This window comes from Gallinula chloropus, assembly GCF_964237585.1.
Source record: "Gallinula chloropus genome assembly, chromosome: 3".
NCBI lineage: Eukaryota > Metazoa > Chordata > Aves > Gruiformes > Rallidae > Gallinula > Gallinula chloropus.
In genome coordinates this window covers 52,911,625-52,936,707 of record NC_140087.1, presented here as the reverse complement: position 1 = coordinate 52,936,707, position 25,083 = coordinate 52,911,625, and the positions used below count along the sequence as shown (strand labels likewise).

Here is a 25,083-nt window from a genome sequence, read left to right as displayed (position 1 = left end):
GTGCCAAGAAAGCCGGAGTTGTCAGGATGGAACTTGACAAGTTTATAGCAGGAGTCTATTTTGCAGCAGGACACTTGGGGACTGCACCCAATGATACAATTATTCTAGTGTGAAACTGTCCTCATCCTAGCCTTCTGTATTATATTTCTTCCCAGAATAATATATGTACTTTTGAAAGTATTAAAAATAAAGTTAAATTAAAAAGCTAGAAAATATGTCCCAAAACTAATTACATCCAATCCTTTCAACAGTGTCAAAACCATTTTAAGCTTTCAACATCACTGCAATATTTGCCACTTGTATACAAATCTGTACTATTTAAAACACTCAGCCTTGTTAATGCATTTGAAATGGCAGATTTTTTTTTAAAGGATAAAATATTCTAAGTCACACAGAAAAGTTATTGTCATATTAAGAACTAAAAATCAATGGGCTAATCCTCCTGGTTGAATAATTTACCTTTTACAAATAAACTTTCAACTCTACTAACGTCTTATCTGGCTTAGCTAAGACCAGAAACTTTTCAAATCATCATATACTCTTCAATTATCATAACTGCAGGTAAAAGGCTGGTTAACTAAAAGTATAGTGTTAATCCACTCTGCCTTGAAAAATCTTACTACTTTAGTTAGAAGTTTCATATTTAAATATATCAAATTACTGAAGTCACATAAATCTTAATGCATTTTGCATGAGTTATAATTCCTGTTATTAACATACCTGCTTTGAAAATCGAGAAGTTCAGTTCTGATTTTTTCAATATCTACATCTGCCCAACGTATCTCAAAATAACCATTGATACTCTTTGTTACAGTTTCATATAACCCATAAAATTTCTGAAGCAAGCCCAACTCCTTTCTGGGGAAAAAAATAATAAATTCATCTGAATAATTTTAATCAGCTACTTGGATATCTCACAATAGTTAAATAGTTATATACATGGTATATATAATATTATTACCAAAAAAAGAAATAAGTAAGTAGATAGATTATGTTTCTTAACATAGAAAAGAACACTCAGTGAATAAAACCACAAAAAAAGATCAGGTAGCTGCTGCTAGGCACCCAGTATCCATACTAAATGCATTTGGGGGAAGTTTTGCTTTAGTCTAGTTCTAAAACTTCCATTCATCCAACAGGAACCTAGCTTATGTACGTTGCCTGTGCTGGTTCTACAGTGCAAAGTAGAGCATGGCATGTGGGGAAAATTGGTCAATTTAATTTGGAAATAGTCTCTGAGTCCGAACTAAAACACTGATTGAAAAAAAAAAAAAAAGCCAGAAAGGGTCAGATACTCATCTGGTGTGAAACCAAACCATTCAAATGGCTTGTGCAGAATCCTTACAATCTGATTCTCGTTTGTACAGCTGCTCACAAATTTTAGACTTTCAGAAAAGCTCTGGCTAATATTTTTCATATATGATGATATATTGATTTTTCCCTGATCGGCCCTTGTATCATATATTAATACATAATAATGTGTTTACTCATCTACATACATACAAGTACATATATATATAAACATATTTCTAGGACATTGTATTCCGCTCCTTTATACAGTATTCGCTTCTAGTAAAATAATCACGTATGGTTCTATTGCCCTAATAAATAAAATATTTTTATTTGCAAATTCATTAGACTTCTAAAAATTTCGATTTTTTTTCCCCTAAATATTATTTAAGGCAAAAGTAACCTTCCATATTGTAATATTTCCTTCTCTGGTGCACCCTAAGCCTTTCTAACAGACTTAATATACACCTTAGACCGCTGTATTTCCAGTTACCTGACTTGATGCAAAACTCTATAGTCTGTGACAGGCAATCCAAACAATTGTTCACCAGATGAGTATGTAATAAACTTTCTCCACAGCTCATCAAAGTTATCCTGATAAAATTAGAATTCATAAAGAAAAAATTTAAAAAATGTTTATAAGGTTTCAATCAAACTTCTCCAATAATAATTCATTACACAGTTCTAAACTTGTCATAAAACAGTTCTATTAGAAGCATAGTTAAATGTCTGAAAATAATTTGATCTAACATTATGATCAGTTCTCATGTAATGTATTCAAATCTATACATTGAGATAGTGACTTTATATAAGAAGCAATAATTCAACAAAGTATTTTATAAAAAAATTGGATGTGCAATTAATTATATATAAATAATGATATAATTAATAATTATATCACTAAGAAAATGCTTTAATCAGATGGTACCTCCTAAAAAAAACACTGAAGAGTGCCAAAAAATACAATTACTTTCAAAATATAATCACTGTCCAAAAGATATGATCACCATAGAAAAATGGAAAGAAGAATGATTTGGCTAAATAATAAATACAGCAAATTCAACCAATATTACTCAATTTTCAGCACAATTAGATACAATAGGAGGTTTAAGCACCTTCTGTTATTTACATGGTGTTTTTTACATGTTGTCTAGACTGTAAAAAGTAAGATGACAGGACAAAAGTCCCGTTGAAAACAATCTTCAGGTTAAAGTAACTTGCAGAAAATGAAAGGATTAAAAATAGCTTAAAAACTTGCTATGGACCCATGAACTAAAGTTCATAACAAACACACAAACATCTTGTTGAAAGACAATTATCTAATTAAAAATGTGATTTTTAAAACATTAAAATATTGGCAGATGTGACCAATATGTAACCTGGCTTCTTTTCAGTAGCTATTGAGTTGCAGTTAACTCTTCCCTCCTTCTACTGCTTTCATTACTTCAAATCAGTAATTTCTGCTCACAAAAGATGAAGAGTTAAGCAAGGTTACATACCAATCAAGCAATCCTTCTACATTAAGGAAAGCAATGCCTGATAGAAACTAAAGTATAGTTAATATAATACAACACAGAATAATCATCTAAGACACGTTTAATAAAGATTGTACATCTCTTTCTAAACTTGATTTGATAAGGAATATCAGATCTAATTTTAATTATTTGGAAACTCAACAATTTATTTTCTTACCTGAAAGATCTGTAGTCTAGTAATGGCTTCCTCAGGTGGAATATTTGGAACCATAGGTCCTTCCTTTCAGACAAACAGTTAACAAAAATGGAATATTAATTCTCAAAGTGACTGAAAGTCACTGTATATTTAAAGTTCATCACAAAATGCATATTATTTTGTAGCCAAAATCCAATCATGTTATATGTCTTGGTAATGCAATACTTATAATGGTAATTCTAAGAAAAGATAAATATATGAAATTGAAAATTCTTTAGCTTAAACTGAATAGGGCTACATTTCATTTTTCATATTTTGTTCTTTTGGTGGAAAGAAAGGGGCCTGAGCCCGTCTTTTTAAATGTTGATATTTGAGCAAAAATGCTACATCCACTACAATTTCTAAATTAACTTCTAATGTGAGGTTTCATGTCAAGTTCTGACAGCAGGGATTCTGTTCTTTCCTTACAGTTGTGTGCATTGCATTGCTCTTTCTTCATAAAGTTTGACCAACAGTGATGAATGTTTAGCCACCCTGGCATCAACCAGTAGCACAGCAGAATAAAATTCTGTCACCCAACTATTGCAAGCGAAAAATATTGAAAAAATAAGTTCAAATCTTATAGGTAGGTACTAAAACCATTTACCGCTTCATATGACATCTCAAAGTTTGACACATCCTCACGAAAAACTGTAACCGATTCTAGCAAATTACTCTTGAATGTGGGCTGAACTTGAACCAACTCATCTTGAACTCTAGACTGGCATACAAAAGATTGAAATCAAAGTTATTTCTTGAAAAATAAGTTATGCATAAATGAAAGCTATAAATAAAAAGTATTCAAATTCTGAGGAAAAGTTTATTATTTGAACTGGAACAGATTTTTTTTTTTCCTTTTATGGTGCTATATGTTCAATTTTTGAGATTAAAAGCAGAAACAAAACCAAGCATAAAAATTTTCCCCTCCAACATGTTCCATTACGAGACAGTGTGGAAATAAAAGAACACAGAAAGGAGGGGTGGGGGTGGGAGAATCAAGATCCTACTCTTCCTTCCCTCCCTCCAAAAAGCACTCTCAAAATCCAAGCTTTTAAGATCTCGTTCTCATGGATGGCTCAGCCTTCTCTTTAACAATTTTCTTATTCTTCGTTCAAAAGCTTGAGAGAAAAAATATGAAGGTCTGCATGGAATGCAAATGTAAAATACACTCTTCAAAATGATTCACCCATCAGACAAGATCTAACTTCATTGATTCAACAAAATTTCCACAAATTTCGATCTCACCTTTTATACTACAGAAAATATCCAATAAACACTGAGCTTTTTGAAGGACATAAGGCAGTCATAAGCAATAAAGGCAAATGAGTGATCACCACTTAGGGGTGAGGACACAGGCAGAATATGGACTTCTTAAAAACAGATTATCTAAGGGTAGTAATCTTCCTGATAAGAAAAGAATTACATAAAAACTGAACAGGAGAGCAAAAAGAGCAGAGACACAATGAATTTTCTTGCAGGTTTTAAGCATACATCTAAAAGCTACAATAATATTTCTACGTTAAAGACCTCTATAAAATAAAATTAGAAAATGAACTTACTATTCAAAGGTAGAGACACTATTATGCACTGAGGCCAAGAGTCAGAAAACCGAGTGGAGTGACAATTGGTTCCACACTGTCATTTACAGTTGAAAAAAAGCGCATGAATATAAATGGAAAATAAAATAGTTTTATATACTTACAGCTTTTGTCTGTAATTGATTAAAAGAATATCTAAGTGTATCAACTCCTTCCAATTCTTCTTTTGTAACCTCAATTCCAAATTTATTTAAAAAGGCATAGGCTTCCTAGACAAAAAAAAATTAAACCTTATGATAGATTTTAAGTTCATTTGCAAGAACATAGATCTAATTTGTAAGAACAATTTCCAAGAAAATATGTTCATGTAATTTAGCATAAAATATTTGCTTGGCTTTTAAAATAAGACTTATGAAATAAGAGCTAGGAAAGAACAGCAAAAAATGTTTTTTAAAGATATTTTGGATGCAATTCTAGATAAAATATATATACACAAATAATTTAATATTCAAAGCATACAAATTTTGTTATTTAAATTATATTTTTATTCCATTCATCTAAATCCCACCTGAATGTAGATTAAGATTCACTTTTTCTTCCAAATAATTTGCACATTAAGCTGCCTATTCTTAAATATTTTGTGATATCATCTATGAAATGGTTATTACTATGTGCTTGCCTAACACATGTGTATCTCTTACAGAATGGACCTTTCTTATCCCTTGTTCTCATTTCCAGTTTACTTGCATACCTTCTCCTTTATTATTCTCCAAAACACATGGCATTATTTAAGGATGAGATCAGTTTCATATTACAGTTATTTTATAGTTGTGAGATTCTCCAATTGCTTAATCAGCTTTTGCTGAACTCTCTCCAGTATGTTCACATCTCTCTTGTATTGGGAAGCCCAGAACTGGACACAGCACTCCAGATAAATCTCAAAATAAACCCCAAATTAGAGGGGATCACCTCCCTCAACCTGCTGGCAAGACAACTCCCAGTACAGCCCAGGATACTGATAACCACCTTTTCTGCAAAGCTACTTTCTACCCAGCCTGCACAGGTACCTACAGTTATTCATGTCCTGGAGCAGGACTTGGCATTTTTGATAAGCTTGTAAGGATACTGTTAGCCCACTTCTCCATCCAGATCTCTCTGAAAGGCGGTACAACCATCAGCCACTCCTCCCAGTTTTGTGTCATCTGGGAACTCGCTGAGAATATTTTTAACTTGAGAATATTTTTTTCTGTTCTGCATTTATACAGTATCCAGTAAAGTATCTAATACTGACTGATAATTTATAATGAAAATAGCAACAAAAAAATATTACTTTGTTTACAACCTTCAGCCTAGATCCTTCAGGAAAGTAAACTCACTGTTTGGGGGCTCAGTTTATCTTATGACTCCTATTATATAGTATCATTTTCATCAACATTAAAAAATCATAAGTCATCTTACTTCAGTAGGTCCCAGAGTCATATCTATTTCTGTTGTATTATCACGTATGGATGATAAAGCTTCCATTGCAAATCTGACGTCATCTAAGTCACACAAAGGTTGAGATAATTTCTTTAAATGTACAGTTATGAATGACATCATGTCTGTCATTTTCTTTTTATATTCCTCATTTAAAGAATGACAGAGGTGCATCTTCCAGGCTTTGGCTTCAATTGCTAAAGCTGTTTTCAATGGTCCTGAATGAAAAATAATTTAAAAAAACCTCAATCAATCTATATCTTAAGTTTTTTCTGTAAAAAAAATCCACATCACTACATATGGTTCTTTATCAGTAATTAGGAGAGGCAGGCAATCCAATTACTGCATTTGAAAATTTTCAAAACAATTTCAACTATACTTAAATGTTTTTGCATTTGTGCTATTGTTTATTATATGTGCAAGACATATTGGTAAACTTATGTGATAAAACACATAGAGAAGATCCTTGGAGAATACCTTTGATATATAGTAACCAAATGCATAAAGACCAGTGATATTTAAATGGTTCATACCTGTTGAGGAAATGGCATCTTGGGGGTTCAGTATTGAGACTTGGAATGTTTCACAACTAAACTGTAAAGTGTCACATCACACCATGTGCAGTTAATATATAAACACAAACTAACAGTGAAGACACCGAAAAAGCCAATCATTGTCACTCTAACTTATTCCCAAAATAAATTAAGATTTTAATAGGCAGCATTTTGTACTCTGGTGGAAGAAACCAAAAGATACTAACTCCTTATAACTTTTCTGTTCAAAACAACTTTTACAAGAGATACAATTTCCTCTTTACAAATGTGGCTGTTAGCAGTAAAAATCTGATTCCTGAAGGCCAAGGGTAAGTCAAGAAAAGTACTGCACCCTGTCCAGAAGCTAGGACCTGTAAATGATAGTAATCAGTTTGAAACAGAGGCTAGAATATGTATGTGATAATAGTTCAGTTCCCAAACCTAAATTGAGTCTCAGAAAAATAAGTAGTTCCCCAGATCAAAAAAACATTTAATGTTCTTGTTCTTACACCTAAAGGACATGGCTCCCTTTGATACAGTGGTCACAGGTGAAGGAGTAGTGTCACCATCAATAATGTCTGTATTCTTTTGGATACATTGCTTCCTATCACTTTTGATCACAGAATAATAGACAGCTAGGAGTTTTCCAAGGTTAACTAATTGTCTCCAGAGTCATTTCATGAATAAGTAGCAGCATCCAGGAACTTGATGAGGATATGCAGTCAGCAGCTGAAAATTTGGTTTATTTGCAAAAGCAAGCTAGAGAATACACACCAAGATCCTGAAATGAACTCCAGTCAAAGTGTGTGGCTTCTGTCTTCTCTGATGTATGAGGAAGACAGATTCTACACAGACGATTTCTCAATCTAATGTTACAGAAGATGGGGGTTTGTCACTAGAAACATCACCACACTGACAGCTGGAAAGAGATACATTCATTACCTGTCCCCATAGAGCAACTACAATAATATCTGCCACACAAAGGGACACTGGTCAAGGGAAGATGTCAGGTAGATAATAACCCACAAGGTGAGAGGCAATAGGGCCATTGGAATCCTTGCTTTTCTGATGTAGCACAAACAGTTTAAACAGCACAAGCAGTTGTGTGAAGAGAATACATTTTTCCACATCTGACTTTTCTTCAGAGCAACATGATCAATGATTACTAGGTTGTCAGGGCCACACAAGACCTGGTGCTGAGGCACAGTGCTGCATAGAAGTGAGGGAACAGATTCCAACACCAGGTCTCTATCTTTAAAAATATGGGAGGTGGATAGGAAACCACACAATATAGAGAGCTGTGGATGCTAAACACAGGAATGGCTAAGCAGCCATGTCTCCTGGGGACACAAACACTAGTGAACAAGAAGCTAATGCAGCTCTGTGCATACTAATCTTGCACCAATAGAAAAAGAAGGTGATTTATGCTTCCAATGCTCTTATAATCACTGCCTGACTTTGTGAGAGAGATGATAAAATCAATGTCAATACATATTGATTAAGTCTTCAGCAAGCCTCCATAATAACTTCACAGCCATGACAGAATTTAGTTTTGCCACTCCAGAGAGAAGGCAAGGGCATTGGAGGTTTTTCAAGTCAGATTCCTTGGAAGTGTCTGAGTGACCCCTGGGTGATCACTATGGGAGGGATCTTCAGTAGTTTCTATTATATTCTAACCATTTATTTCAGAAAATAAACCTAATAACGTGACTAATATGTTCATTAATGTAATGTACGTTCAAAGATAAGAAGATATCTTACCTGTATGCAACTCAATTGGACCAAGAAGAATAATGGGGTTTATATCTTCCAGCTCTTGTTCAAGCATAGCATAGTGAAGTATTTCTTCTTTAATTTCAGACAGAGATGGACAGCTAGCCAAAAATTCCTGTGCATAATTTAAAACATTAATCAACAAATATCCTCTTTCATATTTTTGGTAAAACAACTGGCAACACTTATTCAGAAATAACTGAAAATGTGTACCAATATTATACCTGTTCTCAGCCTTATGTAGCCTTGCTAACATAGTAAAATGCATGTGACCAGACATTCATGTTTATCAATTTCTCTGTCAGCATATCTCAAGCTTAACGGAGGAACTACTATCCAGGACATATCACAGCCTTATTGATTTTGTGAAAACAGGTGACAAAATAGAGATTATAAAATACATGCCCACACTTACAGAAAAAGTCTACACTATTAGCCCTGCACATTAGTGATGTGTGAGATCATCACGATAAAACTAATTTTCTAAGTAGTTCAATGAGCAGAACTCAAACTCAAGTGTAGAGAAGTTTTGTGGCTTTGAGAAGCTATATTTCAGAAATGTTACACAACAGCTGCATTCAATATGCCTAGTCTAAACGGGCAAGTAATAAACTGGAACCCATTTCCAACTCCTATTCTTCTGTTTGAGAGTACCCGAACAGGCAGCACAAGGGGTAGCATAGTCCTAAAGAAAGACTATAGAATCTAGGGCATATAAGTATAAAACATCACTGCATTATTATTGAGGTTACCTCTGTAGCAGTATCCTTTTCTTAACTAGTAACTAGAACAAGAATATCTAGAAGCCAACTCTTCTCTAGAAGCCAAGAGCCTCTAAATTAAAACTCTTAATTAAATCTCTATTGTAGAATAGTGCAGAATATTCTAAAGCAAAAGCCCCAGAGACCTGATTCCTGAAAACTAACTTTTTTATGCTAATTTTTTTCTATCACACTTGAGGATTGAACTCCGAGTTCAACCAATCAAGTACTGAAGCAAATACTCTTTTTCGATTAAGGAACACAAAACCTACCTCCTAAAATAACTACAGGAAGAGCAGTGAAAAAAAAGTAAATGTATTAAATTGAAACTAAACACTTTCCATGGAGAAAAGTGCACAATTATCAACACTATGGGAATTTCTATGGATTTTAGCATACATCATATCAGATTCACCTAAAATCCAAAGTTCCACAAACAAACAGTAAAGTGAATAACAGATTAGGGACAGTTGACCTGTATCTAGAGTGGCAAAGAAGGAGGAAAAGCCAAATGCAAACACAAAAATTAGGTAGCACGCTATTATTTTTGCTTAGGAAATGTACTACTGTTACTACTGGAAGAAAAAAATATGAATTTCAGCTGTTAATGTGTTTTCCACATCTTTCCTTGATTTTTTTTTCCTCGCAATGTTTTCTGATTTCAAAAGATAAGATTAATCATACACGATCATCATTAAACTCACCTGAATTTTGACATCTCTGTCTTCTGTCCACAACATCTTATATTTCTGAAAGTCCTGCAGAACCTCGCTGGCTACTTCTCTTAAAGAATTCACAGAAGAAGAGAGGAACAAAACTAATTTAGAGATACCTTCATGTTCTGTAACACCTGAGTAAAAATTTCTTAGCTTTCTGACAGGAATACCATCTTCAACTCCTGTAAAATAAAATCATACGTAAATGAACAATTTAATGTCTGGTTAAAATTCTCCTCTAAAACTATGTATGCCTTCAAATGCCTACCTGACTGCTTATTATGAAAGTACCAAGTGCTAGCTCAGGACAAGTTCCACACAGCTAAAGCAAATTCTATCTAGACTGTTACCAACTGGAAAGAAAATAGTCTTCTTAATTCACAAATATTTCTTTGTACTGTAATTTATTTGTAACTAGAAAATTTATTGCTTATGGTTCCAACCACGTTGATATGACTATATTCCACAGTAAGTAGGTAAAAAGATAAATTAGTAAGCTTTGCCTTAAATTAAAATAGATTCAGAATCTAGCAATTTCTCTAAGATTATTGCATTATTGTTTCTCAGAGTTCTAACACTTAATGTAAGCCTGAAAATCTATTTTGGAAAAATAAACCTAGCAAATCAATTCAAGAGAATCCACAGCTGACCACTTTGAAGAAAAGTGAGTTTATTCATAAATATATATGGCATTTTTATTAAAGTAACAAGTTAAAGGTAGTAAAAAAAAAAAAAATCCAAACACTTACTTTCCCCTTTTTTGGGTATTTTTCTTGCTGAAGACACTTGCTGTCTGCCCAACACTTTTTTTAACCTAGATTTTTGCAAATGTCTCTGTCCCCACTGAGCAACTCCACGACTTACTTCCAGTATTAAGTGAACCATGCGATTGAGGGCTTGCTGTATATTGTCTAAACTGGGAACCATTACCTATTTAAAAACAATTGAAATATTGTTGAAATAGATGCAACTGATTATAATTTTCTCAATTTTACTCCACTTACAATGAATTGTGGAACTTGCCCCAGAACAGAAGCTGGAACACCATAACTTTTAACAATTTGTCTGGCTCAGAATTGCCCCTAAAGAAATGAAACATATACTGACCTGCTATCTATTTGTACAGGCACACTGTAGGTAAAACGATAAGCAAATGGATAAGTAGATAGATTTATTGGAGTGGTTTACAATGATTTTTACGGTACCTATAACATTTAAAGAGCTTTTTTATAATTATTTTTATAGTGTTGATGAATACATTACAAGCCTTGTTTCCTGCATTCTAGAATCATAAAGCATTAAAAACTGCAGGCCAAAATTCTCCTCTCTTGCTCTTAACAACTGAATCCTAAATTCTGTGAGAGGGAAGGTCATAAAAACATGTATGAACAACTGAGTTTAAAGAGGATTTACAGCTACATAACCTCTCCTTCTAAGTGTTTATCTATACATAGATTCACATTGTGGGTAATTTCAGGTAAACAAAATCACCTGGATCAAACTGTCAAAAGTTCTAGTTGAATAAATACTCAATGTTGGGTTTCTTTTTTTCTCCCAAAGGTAACATTACCTCTAAAATTTTTGCAAGAGCAGAGTGTGTAGTAAATTAATGGAACTCCATGCACGAGCCTCAAAGATACTTTTATATTTGGCAAGGGTTTTGTATCATAATTCTGAGAGCAATCTAACATCCAAGTCTGAAGAGGAAGAACTCACATTCAACTACCAGAGGTACATGTTTCTCAATGGAAACAAGGATTCTTGATCTGAATCAAGAGGAAACAAGGATTCTTGATCTGAATCAAGAACAACTAGAAAACAGAATAGAGTCAGAACACAGACTCTGGTTTGCCATCACCCATAGTTACTATGCTCCCTGATACAGTTTAAGATGACGCAAAAAAAGCACTCTCCCAGAAGAAAATCAGGCACACTTTGGCACATAAAACCATACAGGTGCTGCTCCTAACACACAGTTTGGGTGTGAACTCCTGGATTCAGGGAGAAAAGTATTTACTACTGTGAATACACATCATTTCACATCAACTCACATTGAAATCATAGAACAGTCTTTCACCTGTTTTATTTAGTGGTACACAAACAGCCATAGAGTCCTGAACCCAAAACTTTTTGAATTGATTTGGAAGTGATAATATTAACTGTGTCCTTGTTTGAAAATAATTTAATGTAGGATGAATCAGAGGAAAGGCACACATCACTTTCTCAAAGATATAGAGCAAGAGGGAGAACCTACCTGAGAGTGATCCAGGAAAGAATAGAAAAAGTCATTCTTGTTAAACTTCAGAAGAATGATCTTAGAACATCATATAGCTTTCATATGCAAGTCATTATTTTTAAATGATGAAATAATCCACAGGATACTTTAAAGCAGGTTCTTATCTCAGTTATGAAGTAACTCTGGTGTTTTATAAACCAATTTCACAAACTGAACATTTGCATGCAAAAAAGCAGGGATCTTGCAAAATCCTATTAGCATTAGTGAAGTAGTATTTTGCCTAGCATTACTTGAATAATGCCCTGGATCAGCCAAGCATTACAGAGGACTAGAAAGGTAGATACACTTCCCTTTGCAGGGGGTGGAGCTTGGAGCTTTATGCTTATACAAATACCAACAAGGTAAAAATTCTATACTTTGACAGATCTTATATATCATATGTACACACATGCCAATATGAACACTGGTTTATATATCACCTTAGAACCTTTCTTTCATTGTAATTTCATTAATATAAAACTTTTAATCTTTATAAAACAATTAGATAATATTGTTACCTTCTCATACAGAAAATAAAATACCAGACATATTGCTGAGAGAGTTATTTTACTCTAAAAAAGGAGAACAAATGCATGCATTAGTTCTTTGCAATCAAACTGCACAGAGAAATCCATAGCTCTTTTCTTGGTTTTGAATCATCTTACCCACCCAACCCACCCCCAGTGTTCCTCCTTCTGGTCATCTTACTTCCTACTGAGATAAAGATAAAGTTTTCTATTTTCTATTTTCTATTTTTATTCAACAAATGATTTAAATGACACAAAGAACAAAACAATTAAAAGCCAAACATGCTCTTCCAGCTACATAACTGCTACAGTTGAAGGAGAACTGTAACCATTCTGTGAGGAACACTGAGGGACAGGTTGCAATGTAATTGCTGAAACACATAACAATAAAAAGCCAGGTTCTCCAAGTATCACTAGGACAGAAACAAGGAACACTGAGACTGTGAGCACATTTCATCGTTGCCATCAGCACACTGAAAGGCCTGGGCAACTGTTCTCCTTCGGAACAGATGCTGGTTAGTAGAAGCATACCCACGCTCTGCATTTGGGCAAATGCAGAGATGACAGTGTATTTTGCCTTACCCATATGCCACATGACTTACCACATTGGGAACATCAAGGTGTACTTCTGCTTTTAGAAAAGAAGTGACCACTTCAGATTCACTTGCACTAACAGAAAACTTGGTTCTCTCAAGTGCAGTTTTGCTGAAAACAATTTTCAAACATGTCATAAATACTTCACGAAATCCCTCTCAACCTACCTTAGAAATATAATTATGAGCCACTTTTTCTGGGTAAAATGTCATGGAGAATTTCCACATTAAGTAATGAACCACTTGACAAGACTTACAGAAGTTTCTACTTTAAATAGTGAACATAACAGCCAGACCTCCATCATTCAGGTTACCTAGGATCCAGCCATTGCTTTTGGAAGTCTTTTATCCAGAATAGTTTCTGATTCTGGATTTTAATCTCCCAATTTAAGAACAATAGAACTCTGCAAGTGTTTTGACTAGGGCATAAGAAGCTTTTACTGAGTACTTCATGCAAGAGCCTATCGAGTAAAAGCTCCCTCATCACATTTTAGATATTCAACGGAACAGAAAAAAGTTTCATAGATGACAAAATAGTGCAAAAAAATAAATACATGACCTGAACCCTCTCAAAACAGACCTAATCTGAAATGAGGTGAACATATGGGACCCAGAATCATCATTTAAGTTCCAGTCATTTGTGTTGGATACTAAGCAGAACTAACAGCATCCTGAAAGCAATCCCAAGGAAAGTATATAGGGATAAAACCAAAAGTGTGCAGGGAAAAATAAACTATTTTCAAGGGAGGGAGCACAGCCTATAACAACATAAAGAATTAAAGAGGAGAACAAAAAGCGTAGGCCAGAAGCATCACTGCCACAAAAAGGGAATGATCTCCAGGTTTTGCTTGAGCTAAAAGGGTGAAGAGGTCTGGAACTGTTTGACTTTATATTACTGTTGACTGTTTGACATTACTGATACATTGCAATGTATTGGTACTCAAATGTAATGATGCATAATGCTACAATCTATCATTACATGTGGGACTGTATATTTCTATTATTAAGTAAACACAGAAATAACTTTATTCTGATAATATTAGTGAAGAGATATCGAAATTGTAACTTACTTTGAAATAAATATCCTGTTTTTAAGACTATTCAAAGAGAGTCGTGTGGCTTTCTGGAGGCTGTCTAGCAGTTGGTGACTGAAATAGGCAACCATATCTTTAGACTTCTGTAATAAATAAAGGGTATGTTTTTAGTATTGTGTTCAAATAGGCTCTGAAGAGTATTTCAAAAGGTTTTAAGTCAAACATATTAGTTATTGTATGAAGGAATTTACAAGCGAAGAAGTTTGAGGGAAAATAGCTTGGAATTAACAAGTAAAGGTGCTTGAAAAAAAAAATATATTATCTCAGGAAGTGTGGTTTCTATCATTCCAAGGTAGGATATTAAGATCTGATGTCTCATACCCCTTCGGAAAAGCTCTCCGTATTAAAAAAAGTTGTGTTGCCCTGGTTCAGCCCCAGGCAGCAGCTGAACACAAGGTGCTGCTCACTCAACCCTCCTGGGGAAGGGAAACAGGCCAAATACCCATGGAGTGGGATGATAACAGGTACAGACACAGCACAGTGAGGGGTGGTAACACAGAGCACTGCTATTGACCTTTTATGGGGAGCATGATGTCAAGTGGTGCAGAAAACAGCCTGGGGCAGCTCTGCTCACCTGTGCTGGCTGCTTGGGAAAATTAACTCCACCCTAGCTGAAACCAGGACATGCCTATGTACACTTTTCAAATAAGAGACAAATACAATAAAATCTGATTGTATTAGAGTAAAAAGAACAGAAAAACACACCACATGTAACGATCACTAGCACGAAACAACACAACCTTGTAAAATTACTGCATTTGTGCTTGCAAGTTTGGGAGTCTTCGGTACTTCCACTTCCCTTCTCTGCTGAATATCAAGAGATTGTATTCTTCAATCAAAAAGTACAAAGGTGAAGTGTTTCTTGGTGGAGTTGGAAGAGGAGGAGAAAGGATTCATGTTTCTGTCATTATGTCGTGTGTATCATGTGTTCCCCCACCAGCACCCAAGAAGGAAAGCCCATGTTACAGTTTAGGCACAATATTCTCCCCGAACTTTTACACTTACCACTCATGTCAAGAATTTGTTTAATAAAGGTGATAGCTGGAATAACATGGAATATACTTATGAAAGCTAAAATACATCTTAAATTGACTGTGTAGGGAAGTGATTTCATCTTTTTTACATGTCAAATATCAAGGTACTAAAACTTAAGATACTATTTACTAATCTGATCAGTCAGATCTCTTATCAAAATACCTTTGTAAACTCATCTTCTTTAGCATTGTCCATGTTACGCCCATGAAGGGCTGCAGAACTTTTTTTTCCCTCCTCTCCATTATTTCCAAATGCTACACATTTTTCTTTTACTGTAAATGAAAAAAAAAATATTTCTTATTAACTGAACATTATGTTCTGCTTTGAAGCATGCTGTCCTCCCTATTTACAGGTAAAAACATTGCTTTTTATTTAGTAGACCCTTGATCAGCTCAAAGCTTTGGTTTTATTTCACACCAGGAATCTGGTCAAGATCCCAGCCTATAAGCTTGAGTCCTAACACCATGCACTATTATTAAAGGTAGGTAGGCAAATGTGGATATATCAGCTGGAAATGGCAACCCCCTCCTTCCCCCAAACCCAACTCAAACAAGAATATAAACCATTTACTAAAATACAGAGAAGCATCTTTTCATCTGATATTTCTGGTTGCATCATATTGAACCACCTGGAGTATGGACTCTGACTATGTCTCTATAGCTGGAGGAAGCTGAACCCAGAAAGAAAAAATATCTTGTGTAAGCACAGGAGCTCCATTACTGATCAAGCTTCAAAACATATTTTTCTTTAAAACAGAATATTTTTCTCCAAATATAAACTATTTCTCCTGTAAAGGTAGAGAACCTCCTAAAATCTGTAACATACCTCAGAGCAGTGCGAACCAGCCATCAGCTGCAAGCTGTTGTCAGTCAGTTGACTGTACTAATTTAAAGTGACCAACCAGTAAAGCACTGGTATTTGAGATCTAATTCTACTGTGGTAGAAAAGTTAGAAACAGACACAGTACCAAATACCTGATGTAGCTGAGAAGAGAGAAACACTATTTCACTTATGGAGTGAGAGAAAAAAATTAATGAATGACTATGGGAAATGGAACCCTACTGTTCTTCCTCTAAACCAAATGCTTTTTTAATGGGCTGCCCAGGGTAGAGGTGGAGTTTCCAACCCTGGAGGTATTTAAAAGATAATCAGCTGTGGTGCTGAGGGAAATAGTTTAGTGGTGGTTGGCAGGGTAGGGTGATGGTTGGACTTGATGATCTAAAGAATCCCTTCCAAAGAAGACAATTCTGTGATTCTATAATCTAAGCAGAACAAGAGTTGAATTCAACTAACTCCACCAATACCAAATTACCTCTGTATTTCACAGACTAGTGTTTAACAATGGTAAATGAAGGCAGAACTGTGACAGTTAAAACTGTAGTTGGAAGAAGTCTGATGAAAAACAGCTAAAACATTTTGATACACAGTAGCTCAGAGAGACTGTAGAATCTCCATCTCTGGTAGTGTTCAGGGCCAGGTTGGATGGGGCTTTGGGCAACCTGAGTTAGTGGAGGGTGTCCCTCCCCATGGCAAAGGTGTTGGAACTAGATCTGAGGTCCCTTCCAACCTAAATCATTCTATGAGTCTATGAGATCTACATAACTAGGGACAGAAATTTTTATTTAAATGATCAGTATTATCTACCTGGCAATTCATGTTTTTCTGAGGTTTTCATAGAATTTTTCATATCATAATTCTTTTCAAATTCAGATATTAGTTCTTGAACAGCATCTTCAATGTACATGCTTTTGTGGTTCAGTAACTCAGCACATTCTTTTGTATAAGTCTGTTAAAAAAATTAATGAATTATTATAGTATCGATAATTTTGTTACTACTGTTCCTCTTCATGAAAAGCCAAAACATTTCCCTGATTATTGCATTCTTCAGGTTGTGACTATTTCAATGAAACAGTAACTTTTTAAAAATAAAGCTGAGAAAGCCCAAAAATCTATCTTCAAATCTATAAAAATCTTCTGTTGTATTATCATTATATTTTTAATGCTTAAAAAAAAACATTTAACAACTCCACTTTTTAAATACAATGGTATTTTAAGGGCCAGAGGAAAATGCTGAACACTGAAGAGAGGTAACAGTCTGAATCTGAAACTATCTAATTAGTCTTTCATGTGTACTTAACAATTTTATGTACTTGCAGAAATTACATCACACTAAATAAATTTTTAGCCTCATTTGGAATCAAGAAAACTTTCAAATTCTAAAACATGTTTGCTGGAAAGCCACAGTTTAAGTATTTCAAATACCTAAGAACCAGCTTATTGTCATATAAATATTCTCATTAAGATATTTTAAGTGTTGTATATTTCTACAGTGAGAAGAATTCTCTACTTTTACAGTAATTTTCTAAGGCACTGTTTCTAATATGCTCAAGAATTCAAGTTCGAAGCATTACACACCTCATTGCAGGTCAACATATTCTCTACTTTGATAGGACCATCTACTGGTAAGACAATTAAAAGAGTATTTGATATTTCTTTTAATATTAAATCAATCCATACTTCACGTAAATTATTAACCTAAAAAGAGAAATTCGTATTAATATTGTACATTTATCTTCAAAGCAAAAGGTATTCTATTTATAGAGGTCTAACTCTATAGGTACACAATGTTTTGCAGAAAAACAAAAATTGTATCTCTCTGCTCAGTGAAATTAGTAGAAAATCCTCTACGAAAGTGAATCATAACAGAAGAAAAACACTGGGGTAAAAGCACCAACACAAAAGACCTAAAGATCAGAGAAGCAGAGAAGAAAAAGAAGCACAACAATGCCTCATGAGTTATTGTAACTTAGGGAATATTTACAAAGGCTAAATATAGTCTCCTTTGACTGTCAAATATCCTCTCTAAAGAGGGCATTTAGGCAGACAAGTACCCTACAAAAAATTTAGCCTCTATTAATATGCTTCATTGCAGACAATCTGGTATATGAACAAGTAAAAGAACAGACCTAAGTCTGGAAGTTGCATGGTTAGTATTGCCACTGAAAACAAGAACTCGATTGCCTAGAGAGTATGTATTTAAATACTGCCCAGTCTGACAACACAATTCTGAAACGATTACTAGTGTGCACAGTTAATTTCAGACAGCACCTTGAAAAAAAAATCTTGTAATTTTTAATTATCTACCAGTTCCACATTGGGAAAGTGAAATGTTTAGAGGAATTTGGTGTTTCCACCTACCTCTTCACAAATTTCTAGTTGTCACCACAGTATTTTTAAATTCACTGTGTAAGTGATATTAATCCACAGACAGTATTAGCCAAGACTACTCCTGCACCATAACAGCAATTTTTGAACGAGCTTCTCTTGACAGCTCTTTGAGCTGATCAGCCTTGGAGATTGGGTGAATGAGTGACTATGGAAAGAATTGACGGAATAGAACTCTTGTTCTATGATGTTATCTATTCCAAACTCTGGAACAATCTTTACTCTTTTAACAGCAGTTTTAGGCAACAGGCAGAAACAGTGTCAGACCCACAAGTGCTTCAGTTAAGCAGGGATATGCATATCCTGCAATACATTGCTGCTAGATTAAATAAAACAGAGTAACAAAATGAGTTACAACAATGTAACATGATTAGATTCTTGTTCCTGATCTTACTGGCCATGACTCTTTTTGGAAAGCCAAGGGAGGCCTGCTGTAGCTTGAGGGATTGATGGGTTAGTCTTCAGTCCTCCTTCTTTTACTCCACATAATTTTGGAGGGGTTGATTCTAAATTACAGCATTATTAGCATTCAGTCAAGTATAGCAAAGTGGTAGAATCCAATTAAAACTGATTTTTGTCCATTTTAAATTTTTTTATCTGAAAATTTCTGCATATGTGATATCCTATCTTGTCACAACATCATTCAATCACAGTATCTAATTCACAGTAATCAAGGATCTGACCAAGTTCACATCTCTTTGTATTGATATGGGAGGGATAGGAAAGTCAGAAATGTATACAACCTATATATTTAAGGAAAATAGGGTGTATCTACAAAAGACAGGGTTATTTCATATATACTCAGGCTCAGAGAACTGTTAACTTCTTACACAGCCAACCTTTAATTTACCTTTGGGTTTCAGCAGCAGAAAGCGCTAAATCACAATTATGCTTTTCTGCCATACAGAAAAAGAAGTGGATATACCCAGCAGTGACTAACAATGTCCTACCACAGGAAACACAATTTATGGCATTGGTGGGAGAGATCATAGGCACAAAGCTCAGCCATCAGACCAAAAGGTCAGAACCATCTGACTATCAAGGTAAAGTCTTTATAAGAAATACAGGTCCTCAAGCATGTTAATGGAACCAGAAGAATTGAGAAATTATGCAGCAAACACTAGGAGAGGAAATAAAGGAGAGACTCAAGCAGAACGCAGAGAACTGCGAGGGGAAAAGCATGCTTCCCACTCGTTATTTTATGGACTGTACAAGGCAGTTTCACAGCATGGCTGCTATGAATGCTGTGAATGCTAGAATGTTCTTCACTGGACAGTGCTGACATTGCAGTTCCACGCAAGATACCGCTATCATGGGCACACAAGCAGAGAGAAACAGGCTGACTGAAGAATCAGAGTGGCAGTAGTCAGAGAATCTGAGCACGAGTGGAAATATATTCTACTGCAAGAACAAAAGCAAAGATCAAACATTTGAGGGTAATAATAAGAGAGATTGGTTGAGTACATAATTATTCAGAAGCCACCATATTTTAAAAAGCAAACAAGCTTTCTATGTATTTCAAGTTACACAAAAATAATTACAGAAAAATTCCAGTATGAAGAGCAGCATACTGGAAATAATTTCTCTAAACTGTCATTTCATTTATATAGTGAACAAGTGTATACCTTTTTCAAAAACTGTTTAAACATATCTAGAACTCGACCAGCTTCTTGAATGAAATTTTCCAGTGTCACAGATGACCAAGAAAACATGTAAAGTCCTTGCCTCAACACAGCTTCCACCTAAGCATAAAAATATAATTTTATAGATTAAAAAACCCCACGAAACCATTCAAAACAAATACCATTATTATTAGAATCACTAACCCAAATGATGAAGAAATAGTTGTGTCTAAGTTTTGCAAGGTAGGTTACAATTTTTCAAGGAAAACAGAGAAATATATGCAATATTAGGGAAGGGAAGGGTAGTGCATACAGCCTCTGTTCACAACTGTCAAGTGTACATGATCAGCAAAGATCATCTCCTTCCTGTTCTCCTAGACAGTGTCCTCTAGTGGTTCCCACTACTTCCTAAAATTAAAATCAAGTCCAGTAGTGATCTTACCATTTGTACTTTACTTGAGCACTCTCAACAGATAATGACCAAAAAGAATTACATGCTAAAAATGCATGACTATATTACTTGACTCTCCACCCAAATCACGTTAAATGTCAGCCCTTGGAGGGAACACCTAAGATATAAAGGGTATTGAGGAAGCTACCCCAATGAGGGAGAGAAAAGAAATGGAAAGTCCCAAAGAGGCAGTCGATGGGCTGTGCTCCTTCTCCTCCACTCAAGACAGGGATGCCTTCTTGGTAAGCAATGTGATCTCATCCTTTTGGTGAGAATACCCAGGAGAGTATTATAATCACAGTCATATGAGCGCTACTGCAGTAAGTGCATTTATCAACGGCAATCGTGAATTTTTCTATTTGCCACTTGACTAAACTTTCTATTAGTTTGAACTTTGTGAAACTGTTTCAGTGAAAGCCCTTCAGCAGCTCTGACAGGCAAATGTTGACTCTGATATGGGATTTTATAGATAAGCCCTTAGACATAAACTGTTGACTAAGTATGGGACTAAGGCTGGATGTAGCTGCACCTAGGCTCCTCTCTGAGGAGTTTAGAAAGCAAGGGGGTCCTTTCTGAACTCAACAGGAGGGCTTCCTTGAGCTACACATCAGACTCATACCCTTTACACGACACTTTCTGATATTATTTACAATCAAAAAGGGAAGATTTACTTAGAACAACCACATGCATACACTTGCAAGTGTCTAGGCAAAAAAAAATCTCTTGTAGGACAGACATTCTGCATCTCTAATAAAACTGTACTTTTACTGTAGTATGCAACCTTTGTACATCACTGAAGAGAATGACTCAATTCATAAGGCTAATAATTCTCTCCAAGCAAATACAGGAATCATGACATGTAGCAGTTCAGCTAAATGAAAAACCCAACTTCCCATGAAAACGGAAATAAGGTAATTTACTTCCACGTCAAGGCTAGGGATTTGTGTAGATAAATAGACAAAGTCCGTATTCTTTGTTCTACTGGATTTACATCTCATAGGCACTAAGGCTATTCTACTGCAATACCATTATTTGAGCACTGTCTGAGAAATGCAAAGAACAAATTTTTGGTCTTAAAGATCATATAAAATACATTAAGTTCACAACATGTGGATCCAACTAAATATATTAAGATTATAAACTATTACTAAGTTATTGTAACATCTAAAGTATACTGAAGTGCATTTCGCAACACCAACCTCTGTCATTTTTGGTTCCATTAGATTTACAAAGCACATTGGTGTTTCTTCACACAAATCTTCATAACATTGGAGAAGACCCTGTTAATTATTAGAAAGGGTAGTATTAAAAAGAGCATTTTAAGTGCTTTCTTTACTGAATCAAACAACCTGTTCTACAATTAAATCATCAGGAAAAAAAATGGAAAGCAGTACAAGACTATGTCTGTAAACAAGTGTGTAATTTTACATATACAATTTCTGGAATGTAATGAATCCACATCATGCTACACAAGGAAGAATTAAAGCAGCCTTCAGGAATCACATTCCTAGTTTTTATGCACAAAGCCAGATAAAGCATGATCTTTCTCTAAAGCTAACAACAGCTTGAGCTTTAGTGACTGCATCTTGACTCTTGGAACACCCTCTTGAAAATGAGTATAATATACTTCAGATAATTAAAGTCACATATAAACTGTTTTAAAATATCCTCTTCCTATGTTTTACACAAACAAATCTTGTATGAAACACCTCATCCCCAAGATATAAGCTTATCTAAATGCTATAACAATAGCACATACTACAAATATCAGGAATTTGACTTGTCTGTGAGGTAACCTGCAAAATTCTTGGCAGTTTTGTGGCTCACCATATCTTCCAATCCAGAAGAATTCCAATCTTTGCCTCTCAAACTGCATAAAACTGAACTTTATGGATTTTTCTGAGTGAAGGCAACTTGGAAAGCTTTAATTGTTTAATTACCAGAATATATAACTGCATAAGGTAGGAGAAATACATATGCTTAAATATAAGTACATACTAGCTTCCACAGCAGTTCACAGTGTTTTTTCAAATTACATCCTCTATGTCCTCCTGTGCATTCTGCAAATTTACCTTAAACTGCTTCATATGCAGCTTGTATCTTTAATCAGATTTTCTTTCTTATTTTTTTAACAGTAATCATAACACTTAACATTTACCTCTAAACGCAACTTGATTGACTTCAGGTTATTTTCTTTTCGTACTATCTTTATTGCTTGCTCTGGTACTTCCAGACCCAACTTGATCATACATTTGGTCTCTCGGGTAATCTCCAGAATTTCGGGGGGAAAATTAACTATGAACTTCCCAGTTGTAGGATGGCGTACAAATATCGTGACTTGTAAGGCTGTAAAGACATTTTGATAGTGGTTCCTAAGGAAAACAACTGTTTCCTTTATATGGGCTATTATTGAACAGAGATTTCTACTATTACTATACAGACATTAAATATGTATGCTTGCAAAATAGCTTCACATTTAAAGTTAAAGCAAACAAAGAACTGACTTACACCATATTTGCTTTCTGCCATATATAACTTTTATCTTCATAAGCTAAACAATCATCAGATCCAGTCCTATTTGCAGCATTTTTTTTTCTTAGCTTATTAAAAAATTATGAAATTAGTTTTCTAGGTATTTGGGGAAAAAAGCATTTTCATGAGATGCTCAGCATCGTACAGGAATGTGTTAACCCAGAAGATGAATGCTTACATAGCAATATTGCAAAAATCCAAACCAAAATAAATACCTAAACACAAAGATGTCTTGATAGTGCGATGACATGATTTTTCTTACAGATCTACTCCTAGTTTAGGAGCCCACAGACTGTCTACAATTCACATGAAAAAAATCTAGTGGGTTTATATTTAAACTTCAACTCTCATTTAATCTTAAAAATTAAAAGCTTGATTATCAGCTTTTTTTTTTTCTCAGAATGACATAACACTTATCCCGAGATAAACTGGTACAACTGTTTAAATTATTGTAATGAAAGAAAACAAGAAGAATTAATAAATTGTATGTATAAAGAATTGAATGCAAAAATGAACAATTGTGAATCTTAGATTTGTTTCACTACTGTTGCCAGTCATCTGCCAAACAGTGTACCAAACCTGTACATTTCAAGGTCAGCAAGGGAAAAAAAGATTGTATTATTGAGCCTCATATTAGATTATTATTAACTTGCACATTTTAAGGGTAAATGAGGCTTAAAAAGCGATTTGAGTTAACTTTGCATTCAATAGCATTTTTTTAAAAAAGCCAGTTACTTACGATACTGTAATTGGGAAATTTCTTTCATCCACACATTATGATAGACTACCTCGAATTCCACCAATACATAGGAAATTTTGTTGTATAATCGAACAATTTCTTTACCTTCTGGACTTTCCAAAATATTTGTTTTTTTCTATTAAAACACAGTACATTCAAGTTAAAACTCTATTAAGAGAAAACCATAGTATTTGTTCTTCTCAATTTAACTACTGACTGTACATTACACAACTTACTATTGCAAATTATGCTGACAGAGCTCTTTATATAAAGTATTTATCTTTCAAATTCATAACGCAATAAAGTCAGTAAGAAATTGTAAAGTAGTAAATATTAAATGTTTTAACACATGTAAGAGCAATTACTTTTTTATATTGTGATAAGCACCTATAATTCCCAATGAAATGGATGTTCACTTCCACTCAAAACTAAACTGTAACTCAAAATTGATTTAAAAATGCCTTTTTGTAATCAGTAATGATATTTATGTCTCGGGTTTTTAGGAATGTTTGTTTTAGCAGCTTTAGGTGAACATGAGTTCCACCTGAGAGAAACAGGAAAGTGAAAACCTATCTTGCACAGAAGTTAAGGTGGCAATAGACCCTTTATATTTTGTGAGAGAATCACGCAAGAAGTATTATTGCTATAGTGGATCCTAGTATAGCAAGATGAAGGAATGAAATCCAATACCAAGAAATTCTTAAGTGCCATAAATGTCAAAGCTAATGTGGATAGTACCAATCTTCAGCTGTATGTTTAGTGGTACAGAAAATGGAGAATTCCCCGTTCCCAGACTAATTCAGAGACCATGCACAGGAAAACTAGTGACCAGACTCTCAGCTCCAGTACTGCAGCTGTTGTGTAGATCCTTCGAATACATTTGCTTTTTCAGTGGTACCAGAACAGACACACTAGAAAAATTCAGAACGTCAGACAGTCCACAATTATGCCTTAAGCTATTCTTAACAGCAGGCTCATATAGTAGCCCTGGTCTGTTCCATTACAAAAAGAAGAAAAATACCACTGACTAGAATGGTGAAATCTGGACATTCTGAAGATGACTCAGTGCATATTTCCAGTTGGGGCTGCTAATTCAATGGTAAATCAAGGAAACATTACATCTTTGATCTGCAAAAGTAGTTACTGCAGAGCACGTTTCTTTTAAACTAGATGCTCACATACAAATAAGCAAG

General features: G+C 34.6%; 1 protein-coding gene across 1 annotated transcript in view; it reads right to left on the bottom strand.

The window, feature by feature from the left end:
* DNAH8 (dynein axonemal heavy chain 8) overlaps positions 1 to 25,083 on the bottom strand; it is a gene marked incomplete at its 3' end in the record, with an annotated part of 121,592 nt that overhangs the window by 82,848 nt on the left and 13,661 nt on the right. Inside the window, exons 12-28 of the mRNA XM_084261088.1 lie at positions 23,891 to 24,026; positions 22,778 to 22,965; positions 21,819 to 21,899; positions 20,172 to 20,288; positions 16,966 to 17,107; positions 15,484 to 15,593; positions 14,263 to 14,369; positions 13,202 to 13,304; positions 10,595 to 10,727; positions 9,786 to 9,979; positions 8,309 to 8,435; positions 5,997 to 6,232; positions 4,703 to 4,807; positions 3,608 to 3,721; positions 2,983 to 3,045; positions 1,784 to 1,884; positions 721 to 858 (exon numbers count right to left, since the gene is read on the bottom strand). Coding sequence (XP_084117214.1) covers positions 721 to 858; positions 1,784 to 1,884; positions 2,983 to 3,045; positions 3,608 to 3,721; positions 4,703 to 4,807; positions 5,997 to 6,232; positions 8,309 to 8,435; positions 9,786 to 9,979; positions 10,595 to 10,727; positions 13,202 to 13,304; positions 14,263 to 14,369; positions 15,484 to 15,593; positions 16,966 to 17,107; positions 20,172 to 20,288; positions 21,819 to 21,899; positions 22,778 to 22,965; positions 23,891 to 24,026 — 2,195 coding nt within the window. The remainder of the gene's footprint in view (positions 1 to 720; positions 859 to 1,783; positions 1,885 to 2,982; positions 3,046 to 3,607; positions 3,722 to 4,702; positions 4,808 to 5,996; positions 6,233 to 8,308; positions 8,436 to 9,785; positions 9,980 to 10,594; positions 10,728 to 13,201; positions 13,305 to 14,262; positions 14,370 to 15,483; positions 15,594 to 16,965; positions 17,108 to 20,171; positions 20,289 to 21,818; positions 21,900 to 22,777; positions 22,966 to 23,890; positions 24,027 to 25,083) is intronic.